General features: G+C 54.6%; 1 protein-coding gene across 1 annotated transcript in view; it reads left to right on the top strand.

Annotated features, from left to right (window-relative positions):
• LOC100093001 (sodium bicarbonate transporter-like protein 11) overlaps positions 1 to 9,548 on the top strand; it is a 48,394-nt gene extending 38,846 nt beyond the window's left edge. The window contains 9 exon segments of the mRNA XM_029054653.1: positions 4,590 to 4,795; positions 4,798 to 4,834; positions 5,250 to 5,356; positions 5,910 to 5,944; positions 5,946 to 6,082; positions 7,286 to 7,459; positions 7,997 to 8,192; positions 8,364 to 8,533; positions 9,482 to 9,548. Of these exon segments, the coding sequence (XP_028910486.1) occupies positions 4,590 to 4,795; positions 4,798 to 4,834; positions 5,250 to 5,356; positions 5,910 to 5,944; positions 5,946 to 6,082; positions 7,286 to 7,459; positions 7,997 to 8,192; positions 8,364 to 8,533; positions 9,482 to 9,545 (1,126 nt within the window). The 3' untranslated portion in view covers positions 9,546 to 9,548.
• Positions 9,549 to 14,498: the final 4,950 nt, after the last annotated feature.

The following is a 14,498-nucleotide window of genomic DNA, read 5'->3' as shown; positions in this document are numbered from 1 at the left end:
CTAGCCTAACCATTTCCCAAAGGTTTACCTTTCCCCTGGCCTAACCTTTCCCCCTGGCCTAACCTTTTCCCCTAGCATAACCTATTCCCTGACTTAAACTTTTCCCATGTCCCAACCTTTTCCCTGGCCTGTCCTTTTCCCTAGCCTAACCTTTCCCCTAACATAAACTTTACATCTTTGTGTAATCTTTTCCCATAGCCTAACCTTCCCCCTCGCCTGACCTTTCCCCTCGCCTAACCTTTTGCCCTAGCCTAACATTTTCCCTGATGTAATATTTTTCCCTGCCCTAAACCTTTCCCTGCCCTAACTTTTTCCCCAGCCTAACCTATTCCCCTAGCCTAACCTTTTCCCCTAGCCTAATCTTTTCCATGACCTAAGCTTTTTCCCGGCCTAACCTTTTCTCCGGCCTAACCTTTTCCCCTCACCTAACCTTTTCCCTTAGCCTAAACCTATCCCTTAGCCTAAGCTTTTTCCTGAACCTAACCTTTACACCTAGCCTAACCTGATTTTCCACTAACCTAAACTTTACACCTAGGATAACCTTTTCCCGAAGGCTTACCTTTCCCATGGCCTAACCTTTAGCCCTGGCTTAACCTTGTCCCCTAGCATAACTTATTCTCCAACTTAAACTTTTCCCATGGCCTATGCTTTCCCCCAGCCTATCCCTTTCCCTAGTGTATCCCCTAACCTAAACTTTACATCTTGTCTAACCTATGCCATCCTGGCCTGGTCCCGAGACCTTTGCGTTCCAGGTTGGGCCCGCCCGTCTTTGCCTTGCAGGTTGGCCCCCCTCCCCACCTTTGCCTTCCAGGCCTGGGCCCCGAACTCTTCTCTTTCCTGGTTTGGCCCCCCAGCCTTTGACTTCCCGGCCTGGCCCCGAAGACTTCGTGTTCCAGGTTTGCCCCCCAGCCTTTGCCTTCCCAACCTAGCTCCGAAGACTTCTCGTTCCAGGTTGGGACACCCCCCGCACCTTTGATTCCAGGCCTGGCCCCGAACCCTTCTCATTCCAGGTTTGGCCCACCCTGCCATTGCCTTCCAGGCCTGGCCCCGAACCCTTCTCATTCCAGATTGGGCCCCCCTGGCCTCTGCCTTCGAGGTTGGACCCCCCTCCCCCCACCTTTGCCTTCCAGGCCTGGCCCCGCACCCTTCTCATTCCAGGTTGGACCCCCCAGCCTTTGCCTTACCGACCTGGCCCCAAAGGGTTCTCATTCCAGGTTGCCCCCACCCCTTTGATTCCAGGCCTGGCCCTGGACCTTTCTTGTTCCAGGTGTCCCATTCCCGCCCCCCCCCCGCCCCCCGCACCAGCCTTTGCCTTCCAGGCCTGGCTCTGAACCCTTCTCATTTCAGGTTTGGCCTCCCCGCCTTTGCCTTCCAGGTTGGACACCTCCCCTTTGCCTTCCATGCCTGGCCCCGAACCCTTCTCATTCCAGGTTGGGCTCTCCCGCTCATTGCCTTCCAGGCCTGGCCCCGAACACTTCTCATTCCAGGTTGGGCCCCCAGCTTTGCCTTCCAGCTTGGACCTCCCCCAGTGCCTTTTCCTTACAGGCCTGGCCCTGAACACTTCATGTTCCAGGTTTGGCCCCCTGCCTTTGTCATCCAGGCCTGACCCCAACCCCTTCTCATTCCAGGTTGGACCCCACCACTTTTGCCTTCCAGGTTGGACCCACCTCTCCCTTTTCCTTCCAGGCCTGGCCCCGAACCTTTCTTGTTCAAGGTTGGGATGCCCCGCCTTTGCCTTCCAGGCCTGGTTCCGAAATCTTCTCGTTCCAGGTTTGGCCCCACCACCTTTCCTTTCCAGGATGGACCCCCCCCGGCCTTTTCCTTACAGGCCCTGCCCTGAACCCTTCTCGTTCCAGGTTTGGCCCACCAGTCTTTGCCTTCCAGGCCTGGCGCTGAACCCTTCTCGGTCCAGGTTTGGCCCACCAGCCTTTGCCTTCCAGGCCTGGCGCTGAACCCTTCTCGTTCCAGATTTGGCCCCCATGCCTTTGCCTTCCCAGCCTGGCCCCAAAGGCTTCTCATTCCAGGATTGGCCCCCCAAGTCTTTGCTTTCCTGGCCTGGCCCTGAAGCATTCGTGTTCCATGTTTGGCCCCCCAGCCTTTGCCTTCCCGGTCTGGCCCCCAAGTCTTCTCATTCCAGGTTGGGCCCCCCACCGCCTTTGCCTTCCAGGCCTGGCCCTGAACCCTTCTCTTTCCAGATTTGTTTCCACTGCCTTTGCCTCCCAGGCCTGGCACTGAACCCTTCTCGTTCCAGGTTTGGCCCACCCTGCCTTTGCCTCCCAGGCCTGGCACCAAACCCTTTTCTTTCCAGGTTTGTTCGCCCCACCTTTGCCTTCCAGGCCTGGCCCCAAACCCTTTTCATTTCAGGTTTGGCCCCCCGGCCTTTCCCTTCCAGGATGGACACCCCAGCCTTTGTCCCTGAACCCTTCCCATTCCAGGTTCCAGGTTCCAGGCCCCCTCCCAGCCTCTAGCTCTGGCTGGCATAAAAACAGCATGGCATAGTGTCTAGAACAAGAGCCTGGGAGTCAGAAGGTCATGTGTTCTAATCCTGCCTCCGCCACCGATCTGCTGGGTGACCAGGCTCGAGTCCCTTCTCTGGGTCTCAGGTACGTCATCTGTAAAATGGGGATTGAGACCGTGAGCCCCACCTGGGACAGCGACTGGGTCCAACCCGATTTGCTTGCTTCCACCCCAGCGCTTAATACAGAGTCTGGCACATTGTAAACACTTAACAAATACCACAATTATCATCATTATTATTATCGAGGGGAATGTGGTCAAGGCCAGGAAAGTCATCTGACTCAAACCGAAGGCACTCAACTCCGCCCCATCTTTGATACCCAAATCTGCTTCAGCCCCACTCCGGCCCCCTCCCCAGCCCTGATCCAGCTGGGCCAGAGAAAGGCAGTGAAGGTCTCCCCCTCCCACCCGGCTTCCCTTCTCTCCCTGATTCCATATACGGAGTCCCAGGCAGAACTGGGTTCCTGCCGGGGCCAGGCTGAGGGGGCACCCAGATGGGCCCACTGGGTTTGACATCATGAATATGGGGTTCAGGGCCCTCAGAGACATGGAGATTTGAGGACCTGCCTGGCTCATTGAGTCCTTAGCAATGAACCCATTTGCACTGTGGAGGTTGGGGTATAATAATAATAATGTTGGTATTTGTTAAGTGCTTACTATGTGCCGAGCACTGTTCTAAGCGCTGGGGTAGACACAGGGGAATCAGTTTGTCCCACGTGGGGCTCACAGTCTTAATCCCCATTTTACAGATGAGGTAACTGAGGCACCGAGAAGTTAAGTGACTTGCCCAAAGTCACACAGCTGACAAGTGGCCGAGCCGGGATTCGAACCCATGACCTCTCTTTCCACTGAGCCACGCTGCTCAGGGAATGTGAGTGAGTGAGAGACAGAGAGAGTGTGTGTGTGTTTGTGTATGTGTACATGGGCGTTTGTGTGTGTGTGTGTGTGTTGAGAATCTGACTTCTATTCGATTGCTTCTCCTACCTGCAGTTCATTGCAATGCCTGTATCCCTCACTAGAATTTGAGCTCCCTGAGGGCAGGGATCATGTCTACTTAATAATAATAAGTAATGATGGTATTTGTTAAGCACTTACTATATGCCAAGCACTGTTCTAAGTGCAGGGGAAGATACAAAGTAATCAGGTTGTCCCACGGGGGGCTCACAGTCTTAATCCCCATTTTACAGATGAGGCAACTGAGACACAGAGAAGTTAAGTGATTTTCCCAAACAGCTGACAAGTGGTGGAGCTGGGATTAGAATCCAAGACTTCTGACAATCCAAGACTTCTGACTCCCAAGCCCGAGCTCTTTCCACTGAGCCATGCTGCTTCTCTAGTTATTTTATTATTCTCTCCTAATCACTTAGTATAGTGCTTTGCACATAGTGAGGGCTCAATAAATACCAGAGTGATTGATTATTTGTGCTGTGTGATCATGAGGGTGTATTCATGTCTATGTGCACGCGGGCACACTCGTGTGGCTGTACATGTCTGTGTATCTCTGGAAGCTGTTCTATAAAACCACTGGGTGACCACCCCCGAGCCTCTGCATACAATTTTGGTGACTATGTCTAAGGCAACCAGAAGATGGGACAGAAAGGGCAGCCAGAGTGACCAGGTGAGTAGACAGAGAGATGACCTGAAGGGGCCAGGATTCTGCAGCCTGAGAGAGCATAAAAGTAGAGTTTACAGATCCAGGAAGGGTGTGAAGACGGGGACCTAGCATTGTTTTTCCCCAACCAACCCCAGCAAGATGGGGACCCCCAGTCGTAGCTAGATAGTACTAGGTCTAGAACCAACAAGCAGCAGGATATTCTCTCATCGGGGTGGAGAGTGAGCACACGGAACGCACTCCATTGGGAAGCCGGGCACCAAATGGGCCAGACCCAAGGCCTAGCCCACCGGTCGCCGGAGAGTCGGGGATGGAGGGAGGGGGGCCAGACAGTCAACCCCCCGACTGCGAGGGCGAGGGTCCAGGAGGACCATCTGCACCCAGTTCAAAGACAGAGTCCATGGACCAGGCCGTGATAGGATGTGTGGCTGTTTGCTTGACAAATCCCATTAGTTTTCAGGAAATACTACTATGGCAAGCCCTTGGCAAGCAACCTCCAGCTAACAGCAGCAACCCATGGCCTTCCCGGCCTCGACCTCAACAAGACCCTCCTGGTGAACTCGTCAGTTGGCGGCTCACTGTGCCCTCAGAACCAGACCGGCGGGCACGAGCTGGGGCACTACAGGCGGGAGACAGCCATGCTGAGCCTCATGCTTATGCTGGGGACCTAGGGCTGGGCCCTACCCTCTACCAATTCAAGAAGAGGTGAGCGGGAGGAAGGCCCGCGGCGGCTGACCCGGTCCCAGCCAGGCAGTGCATGGGGCCCAGGAGCAAGGGAAGGATTGGAGGGGATGGAGGGCGGATGGTCTGCATGTGGGGAAGGCCCCTCCCCTGCCCCCAGTCCCTCCCACACACACTTGGATGTTGGGGGAGAGGCAGAGGGAGGAGATACAGTCTCTGCCTTCAAGGTCTGATGGGTAAGTAAGGACATTCACCCACACCCACACCCACACACACACACAATCTCAGAGAGCAGGGTTACAGTGTTACAGGCAGGGTTACACACACACACACACACACACATACAAGTCAGGCTGAGGGTCAATCCAGGCTGGCTCCCCGGTAGACGTAGTGCTCAGCTTCGGAAGGAAAACGTTCCCGGTGTGCTTGCCCTCGGCAGCCGCTACCTGCACTCCCAAGTTCAGGAGATCCTGTCCAACTGTGCACTGCCCATCTCAGTGCTCACCTTGTCCCTCGTGGGCTCCTATTTTTTCCAGGAGATAGAGAGTGCGCCCTAGGGGTGCCCTGTGGTATTGCCCACCCACCCCGCCCTGGCCAAGGGCATCTCTGCCAAGCTGAGGCCTCTTCCCCAGCTGCCCGGGTTCGGGGCCCACCTTCTGGGCCCCAGCCTGAGTCTGAGCTGGGCCGGATCGGTCATCCCAGCCGTGCTGCAGATGTCCGGCAGACGGGGGTGGCGAGAAGTGAGAGTGTCTGGATGGGGCCTGGCCATGCAGATCAGGATTTCCTTCGCCCCGATGATTGAGGCAGGAACCACATTGCCGGCTGACGTGAGTGGCCTCGGGAGGAAGCGTGGGGGCCGGCACGGTTGGCGGGGGGACCCTCTGGCTCAGTCCAGGTGGGAAGAGGGGAGGGCAACACAGCGACAGTTGTTCTTCTCAGTGCACCAACCTGGCTGTGGTACTTGCCCCTTCCCCTGGCACTAGAGCAAGAGGACCTGGAGCATGAGGGAGTGGGGGAGGCAAGAGCCAGGAAGGGGATGGGGAAAGAACCAGGCTGGGAAGGGGGTGGGCTCCTCACGGCCCCTCTCCACCCCCGATAGTGTCCAAGTTCAGCTACAACCCCAGCGAGAGCCTACCTGATTGAGCTGGTACTGATGCACCTGCTGTCCACCGGTGCGGCCCTGAGTGCTATGGGCCTGGGCTTCTTGCTGTCCATGCTCTTCTTCATTGAGCAGACCATCGTGGCATTGCTGGCCAACGCCTCCGAGAACAAGTACGGCCTCCCCCACCTGCTCCCCTGACCAGGCCGGCCCTGACTTCCCTCCGCCTCATTTTTTGGATTGAGTCAGAGGCGGCTCCAGCGGGAGGAGGCAGTGCCAGGGACTGGGGTCCCCAGGCCTAGAGAAGCAGTATGGCCTAGTGGAGAGGGCCTGGGAGTCAGAAGGACCTGGGCTCCAATCCCGGCTCCCCCACTTGTCTGCTGTGTGACCTTGGGTGAGTCCCGCCACTTCTTTATGCCTCAGTTACCTCATCTATAAAATAGGGATTAAGACTTCGCCCCATGTGGGATAGGGACTCTTTCCAACCTGACAATGTTGTATGTAATCCAGCACTTAGTATGGTGTCTGGCACATAGTAAGTGCCTAACAAATACCATTAAAAAAATAAAATAAGTTGGGGAGTAAGCCTCAGAGGCAGAGACCATGGGACCCTGGGGCAGCACTCTCCCCATCTGATGTGCCTCCTCATTTAGTAAGGGAGAGTGGGGTTCAGCTCAGTCCCTCCTTGTATTATCATAATTATTGGTGATATTAGTATGAGTATAGGTATTAAGGTGTTAAGTATAGGTTTCTATCTGCCAAGCACAGTTCCAAGTGCTGGGGCACTTAGAAGGTAATCATGTTGGAAAGAGCCCCCACCCCACAGGGGACTCACGGTCTAAGTAGGGGGGAGTAGGATTTAATCCCCATTTTACAGATGAGGTAACTGAAGCCCAAAGAGGTGAAGGGACTTGCCCAAGACCACCCAGCAGACACAGGGAGGAAGAGCCTGGATTAGAACCCAGGTCCTCTGATTCCCAGGGCTGGGCTCTTGTCACTAATAATAATAATAATAATGTTGGTATTTGTTAAACGCTTACTATGTGCAGAACACCGTTCTAAGCACTGGGGTAGACACAAGGGAATCAGGTTGTCCCACGTGGGGCTCACAGTCTTAATCCTCATTTTACAGATGAGGTAACTGAGGCACAGAGAAGTTAAGTGACTTGCCCACGGTCACACAGCTGACAAATGGCAGAGCTGGGATTCGAACCCATGATCTCTGACTCCAAGCCCGTGCCCTTTCCACTGAACCACGCTGCTTCTCCGACTGCTTCATGCATGGCTTGTAGAGCGGATGTATGTGTATGTTTGTGTGTGTGTGTTTCTGTGAGTGTGTTTTGGGGGTCCCTGGATGTCTGTGGTCCATACCACAGGTTGGTGAAGGGCACAGCCTACCACTGGGAGCTGGTGCTGGTGGCTCTGATCAACACGGGGCTGTCCCTGTATGGTCTGCCCTGGATCCACGCCACCTACCCTCACTCCCCCATGCATGTCCAAGCCCTGGCCTTCGTGGAGGAACATGTGGAGAACGGGCACATCTATGAGACGTGAGCGCCCCCATCCCTCCCCCAACCCTTATCCCTACCCTCAGCCCCTCTCTACCCCAGCACCAGCCTCCCCGACGAGGCCTGGGCAAGTGGATTGGCGGGGGAGAGTTACGGGGCAACAGCCCCTTCATTCATTTCATTCATTCATTCAATCATATTTATTCAGCGCTTACTGGGTGTAGAGCACTGTACTAAGCGCTTGGGAGATTACAATAGAACAATATAGCAGGCACATTCCTTACCCACAAAGAACTTAAGGTCTAGAGGGGGAAACAGACATTAGCAGAAATCAATAAATGGCAGATCTAGACATAAGTGCTGTGGGACTGGGAGGGGGGTTGAATCAAGGGAGCAAGTCGGGGTGATGCAGAAGGGAGTGGAAGAAGAGGAAAGGGGGGCTCAGTCAGGCAAAGTCTCTTGGAGGAGATGGGCCTTCAGGAAGGCTTTGAAGTAGGAGAAAGACACTGTCAGATTTGAGGAGGGCTGTGAAGATGAAGATGGATTGGCCAGGCCAGACCTCCCTGCCCCTTTCCCCAGAATTGCGAGTGTGAAGGAAACTCGACTGACCACCCTGGTGACCAACGTCTTTGTGGGGTTGTCCCTCCTGCTGCTGCCCTTCCCGCTGCAGTGGATCCCAAAGTCCGTGCTCTATGGCCTGTTGCTCTACATCGCCCTCACCTCCATCGACAGCAACCAGAGGTTCGAGCGGGTCACCCTCCTGCTCAACGAACAGGTGCCCAGCTCCCTCTCACCCCCGTCTCCCGGTCCCCTCAGCCCTGGCCTTGTTGGGTGGTGGAGGGGGATGGTGACCGCAATCCCCATGAGCCCCCGCCCCTGGGGCCGGGCTGAGGTCTGGTAAGCCCGACTCGTGCCCACCTGGTGGCCCCCCACTCTCTCTCCGCAGAGGGCCTACCCCCAGACCCATTACATCCGGCGGGTGGCCCAGCGAACCATCCACTACTTCACCAGGCTGCAGGTGCTCCAGCTGCTGCTCCTCTGTGTGTTCGGCATGTCTCCGCTGCCCTACATGAAGATGATCTTCCCCCTAATCATGATCGCCACGATCCCCTTCAGGTGCCCGCCCCGACCTCTTCTGCCTTCCCGGGACACCCTCCGATCTGCCCCCATGGTAGGGGGAGTCTTTGGGCCTATCGCTTTCAGTCAGTCATTTATTCAATCTTATTTATTGAGCACTTATTATGTGCAGAGCACTGTACAAAGCGCTTGGAGAGTACCATAGAACAATAAACAGACACATTCCCAGCCCACAACAAGCTTACAGTCTAGAGACTGTATGGGAAACATAGGCTGCTCTGCACACAGTAAGTGCTCAATAAATACGAATGAATGAATGAATGAATGAATGAATGAATGAATGAATGAATGAATGAATGAATGAATGAGGTCAGACTGGAATTGGGAATTCGGGCCCACAGTCGGTCAATTGTATTTATTGAGCATTTACTGAGTGCAGAGCACTATTCTAAGTGCCTGGAAGAGTACAGTATTACAATATGGCAGACATTCCCTGCCCACAATGAGCCTACAGTCTAGAGGAAGATGGAGCCTTGTTGATGATGTTTGAAAACCTCCAGGGGCTCCCCCTACCCCCCGGCCTTATCAGAAGCAGCATGGCACAGTGGAGAGGGCCAGGGCCTCCGAGTCAGAAGGTCATGGGTTCTAATCCCAGCTCCGCCACTTGTCGGCTATGTGAACTTGGGCAAGTCACTTCACTTCTCTGGGCCTCAGTTGCCTCATCTGTAAAGTGGGGATTGAGACTGTGAGCCCCACGTGGGACAGGGACTGTGTCCAACCCAATTTGCTTGTACCCACCCCAGCGCTTAGTACAGTGCCTGCATATAGTAAGCGCTTAACAAATACCATTATTATTGTTATCGGGGGGAACAGCGGGGTTCAGCAGGGTCTCCCCCTCCCAAATGGGTCTCCCTTAACTGTCGGTCTCCCCCCTCAGCTCTGCCACCCCACCTGCGACTCCCCCTCAACTGTCTGTGTCTCCCCCAGGTACAATCTGCTGCCCAGAATCATCGAAGCCAAGTACCTAGATGCCATGGATGCAGAGCACTAGGCATGAACATGTGCCGGCCCAGTTTAGCAGTACCCTGGCCTCCCTGGCCCCCAGGGTCTTCCTGCCTCCAGCCTGGGCATGGCTCCTCTGAGAGTTGTGGGTACTGCCAGGTGGGGAAACCCAGCCCTGGCCGGCCCTGCAGGTCCCTGGGATTCCACTGGACCCCTGGACCCTCAAAGGCCTGGGCTTCCAGGCCCGCAGGGATCTGGCCATCAGGCCACCACGCCTGCGGCCATACCGGTTGTCAACCTGGAGCGGCTTGGGCCGCTTGGGGGTTGGACCCCGGGATTCTTCCCTTCCCCTGCCACCCTCCTTCCCCAGTACCGAAGTCAGGGTCCCACTTTCCCTAGAGCAGGTATGAGCTGAAGTTCACCCCAAATTGTTAAAGTCCCACGGCCAGAAGTTTCCAGGCCCAGCAGAACAACCACCTCCCCAACTCTGGCCAGGAGTTGGGCTTCCTTAGTTAGGGCCGTCATGGCTGCACTGGTCAGGCTTCAACCACGCCAAGGTTGGCACAAACCTGGTACCTGAGGCACAGATGAACAGACAGATCTGGGTGTGTGCCAGTGTGGGCCAGCTTGCTGGAGCGGGGCCAGCCTGCTGGAGAAAGCCCTGACCCTCTGCCCCCAAGAGACAGACCTTTTGGCTCCAGAGGTCTGCGCCCTGCTGCAGATCTGGGGTTTTCCTCTCACCTCTCTTTCCGCCTTCAGTCTCCAGCTCTGGGCCCTCCTACCTGCCTGGCTGGTCCCCTCCTCAGGGTCCTCTCTGCCCGGTCACTAACTGTGGGGGCAGCATTTCCCTTACACCTAGACCAAGCACCCTCTGCCTTAGCCAGGAATGGGTTTGGGGTGGGAAGTGCCAGTGCCCACAGCAGGGGGAGAGATTTCCTCTCCTCTGACAGGATCAGATTCTACACTTCCTCAGCTTTGAGAAGACTTAGTCCAGGCACTGTCTGTCCCTTAGGGAGAGGGCAGACTGGGAGTTGCTGACTTTGCCCCCCACCCCCCCACCCAGGTATTTTGGAGAGTGGAGAGAGAAGCCCTATGGGTTGAGTTTGGCTTTGTCATGGACTTCTCTCAGGGGCTACAGTGCAGGGGAGGGGGTTGAAGTCTCCAGGGGCTGCAGCCTCTCCCCAGCTGGTACCTTAAATTTTGGGGATCATCCCAGTGGGGAAGAGAAGACAGGCAGACAGGCTAGGGTCCAACAAAGCCCAGGATTGGAGTTAATGGGGGTGGTGTAGAGGCTAGATTGGAGGGAGAATCACAGAAGCCAGGACTGGGTTGCGGGGGGGGAGGGGGTTGTCTCTCAGTTGCCAGCCCAGTGGCCAGCCCAGGGTGGGCCAGGGGACTTGGGGTCAATTGCTTCCCCACCAGCCAGGTACTGTCCCAGGGCCTCCCAGTCAGGACCCTGGGGCTGGTTGCTCAGAGGGAAGGGCCAGTGGCATCCGGACCCCCTCCCCACTGGATGGTGGTAGCTGGGCATAACCTCTGTCTCTGGGGTCGGGAAACATAGAGGGAGAGAGAGCAGGTCCTGAGGCTCTGGGGGACAGGGGGAGCTCCTGTCATTGCAGCTGGGGTGGTATCCCAATATTCTCACTAGTTCTGGACCCACACCCCATCTGGACATCCCCCAGCACTGCCCCAAGCAGTGACTCCATGCACAAAGGCCCTGCCCACCTCTTGCTCCCAAGCAGGTCTGGGGAAGGGGTCTGAGGGGTCTCCCCTCTCCTCCACCCCCCCCCTCCCCCCGCATCCTCCCAACCCCCACTCCCCACGAGGGCCTTGGGGCCAGAGATGTTCAGGGAGATGGTTGATGCGTATTTTCTTTTGATGAAAGAGTCGCTGCTGAGAAACCCCAAATTCCTTGATTGTCTAAGGAAAGACTAGAGCCTGCAAAAACCAACAATAAACCATTTCTACAGCTGTCCTGCATTCAGAGCTCCCTTCCCGAGTCCCACCTGGTGTTAGGGGGTGGCAGTGAGCAGCTCCTCCCTTCATCCCATCTCACAGATACTGCACCAGGGTCCCAGAGACCCCAACACCCACTACTGCCAATCCATCATATGTATTCAGGACTTACTGTGTGCAAAGCACTGTCTTAAGCACTTGGGAGAGTACACTAGAACAGTCCCTGCCCACAACGAGCTTACAGTCTACTAGCCCTTCCTGACCCGGCCTCGGCCCAACCGGAGGGGCTTCTGACCCTGAGAAGTCAGGGAAGACCCTCTGCTTCAGGGTCTCCTATCGGACTACAATGCTGGGGTTGGGAATTTCAGGTAATAAGAAGAAGGGTGGTATTTACTAAGAGTTTACTGTGTGCCAAGCACTGTAATAAGCACTGATATAGATACAGGTTCATCAGGTCGGACATAGTCTCTGTCCTGCGTGGGGCTCACAGTCTGGGAGGGGGAAGCAGCATGGCCTACTGGATAGATCACGGGCCTTGAAGTCAGAAGGACCTGGGTTCTAGTTCCGGCTGTGCCACCTGTCTGCTGTGTGACCTTGGGTAAGTCACTCTACTTCTCTGTGCCTTGGTTGCCTCATCTGTAAAATGGGGATTGACTGTGAGTCCCATGGGAGACATGGATTGTGTGAACCTGATTAGCTTGAATCTATCCCAGGTACAGTGCCTGGCACATAATGCTTCACAGATACCATAAAAAAAGGAGAAAAGAGATTGAATTCCCATTTTACACATGAGGAAACCAAGGCCCAGAGAAATCAAGTGACTTGCCTAAGGTCAAATAGCAAGCAAGTGGCAGAGGTGGGATTAGAACCCAGGTCCCCTGACTCCCAGGCCCCGGGCTCTTTCCATAAGGCTGTGCTGCTTCCCTAGTCAATGACTTCTGATCCCTGGAGTTCTGCCAACCTTCAGTTGGCTCTATCTCCCTCTCATTCCCTGAGACCCACTGGGCTACCCAAAAATGCCGAGGCAGGCCATTTAAAAAGCCTTCTGGTTCTGACTTGGTAGCAGTCATTGCCCTCCCCAACAGGCCCTGTGGATTTCTACAGTTGGTTTCACCTGAGGTCTTCCCCTGGCAGAGATTCCAGCCCTTCTTGATCTCAGTCCTCTAGACTCTTGCTCATTATGGGCAGGGAACATGTCTACCAATTCTCCCTGTGGTGGCCAACACCACCAGCTCACCAGGTTTGTGCTTCTTTTGACTCAGCAGAGACATGAGTGCTGGGGATGGGGGGTAATGAGGAGGAGAGGAAGTTGTCTGGAGGTTCACATGGTGCCACGCTTCATTCCGTTCATTCATTCGTATTTATTGTGTTCACTGTGTGCAGAGTACTGCACTAAGCGCTTTGGAGAGTACAATATAACTAAACACATTCCCTGCCCACAGCAGGCTTACAGTCTAGAAAGACAGATATTAATATAAATAAAATTACAGATATAAGTGCTGTGGGGCTGGAGGGTGGGATGAATAATGGAAGCAAATCAGGACGAGGCAGAAGGGAGTGGGAGAAGAGGAAAGGGGGGCTTAATCAAGGAAGGCTTCTTGGAAGAGATGTGCCTTCAATAAGGCACATGGTGGTCCCCTGCCTCAGCCTCCCTGCTCATCCTGGCGGTGTCTCCCCCTGTCAATCGATCCCCTGCTCCACAAACTGAGGTTCTCAGCTCTCGGCCACAATTGGAAACCTGGTCTTTGCTAACCATCCATTCCACTGCCTGAAGCCTTTTTGCTTAAATTGTTCGTTTCTTGAATGGCTGGAAATATTGACTGTCAGCCCTATCCAACCCTATTTGTTTGTATCTATCCCAGTGCTTAGTACAGTGTCTGGCACATATTAAGTGCTTAACAAGCACCACAGTTATTATTATTATTATCTTTATTGCTGTTATTATTAACTACCCCATCTGCGTTCACAACCACCCACCACGTTTCTGTACACATAGTGCATAGTTTACAGATAGGCATATAAAGCGAATATCCAAAGGGCGTAGGCGATGCAGAAGGTGGTTCAGTGGAAAGAGCCCGGGATTGGGAGTCAGAGGTCATGGGTTCTAATCCCGGCTCCGACGACTGTCAGCCGTGTGACCTTGGGCAAGTCACTTAACTTCTCTGTGCCTCAGTTACCTCATCAGTAAAAGGGGGATGAAGACTGTGAGCCCTACATGGGACCACCTGATGACCATGTATCTATCCTGGCGCTTAGAACAGTGCTTGGCACAGAGTAAGCGCTTAATAAATACCGACATTATTATTAGTAGTAGTATTAGAAGGGAGAATGCAGGGGTGGGGGGAAAGAGGGTTTAATGGGAGAAGGCCCCTTGGCGGGGTTGCGACCTTAGTAATGGTTTGAAGAATGGGGGGACTGGTGGTCTGGCCTATGTGGAGAGGGAGGGAGATCGAGGCCCGGGGGGAGGCCGGGCGAAAGGAGTCGGAGGTGACCTAGAGGAGCTGGAGGCCCAGGGAGGAAACCGGCGCAGTAAGCGCACAGTGCCACCGGGTGGCGATAGAGAGGCGCGGCCGCCCAGAATTACCAGGTGGGAGGGAAGCAGCGCCGCCTGGTGGCTACAGGCCGGACCTGCGCGTCAGAAGAACCTGGCTCCTTATCCAGACCCCTCCGCTTCTCTGTTGGGTGACTTTGGAGAAGTCACTTCACTTCTCTGAGCCTCAGTTACCTCATCTCTAAAATGGGGGCTAAGACTTGTGACACCCATTCATTCATTCATTCATTCAATAGTATTTATTGAGCGCTTACTATGTGCAGAGCACTGTACTAAGCGCTTGGGATGAACAAGTCGGCAACAGATAGAGACAGTCCCTGCCGTTTGACGGGTTTACGGTCTAATCGGGGGAGACGGACAGACAAGAACAATGGCAATAAACAACGTCAAGGGGAAGAACATCTCGTAAAAACAATGGCAACTAAATAGAATCAAGGCGATGTACAATTCATTAACAAAATAAATAGGGTAACGAAAATATATACAGTTGAGCGG

The sequence above is a fragment of the Ornithorhynchus anatinus genome, chromosome X5, assembly GCF_004115215.2.
Source record: "Ornithorhynchus anatinus isolate Pmale09 chromosome X5, mOrnAna1.pri.v4, whole genome shotgun sequence".
Taxonomy (NCBI): Eukaryota; Metazoa; Chordata; class Mammalia; order Monotremata; family Ornithorhynchidae; genus Ornithorhynchus; species Ornithorhynchus anatinus.
The sequence above is the reverse complement of the archived record's forward strand: the minus strand, read 5'-3'. Positions and strand labels throughout refer to the sequence as shown.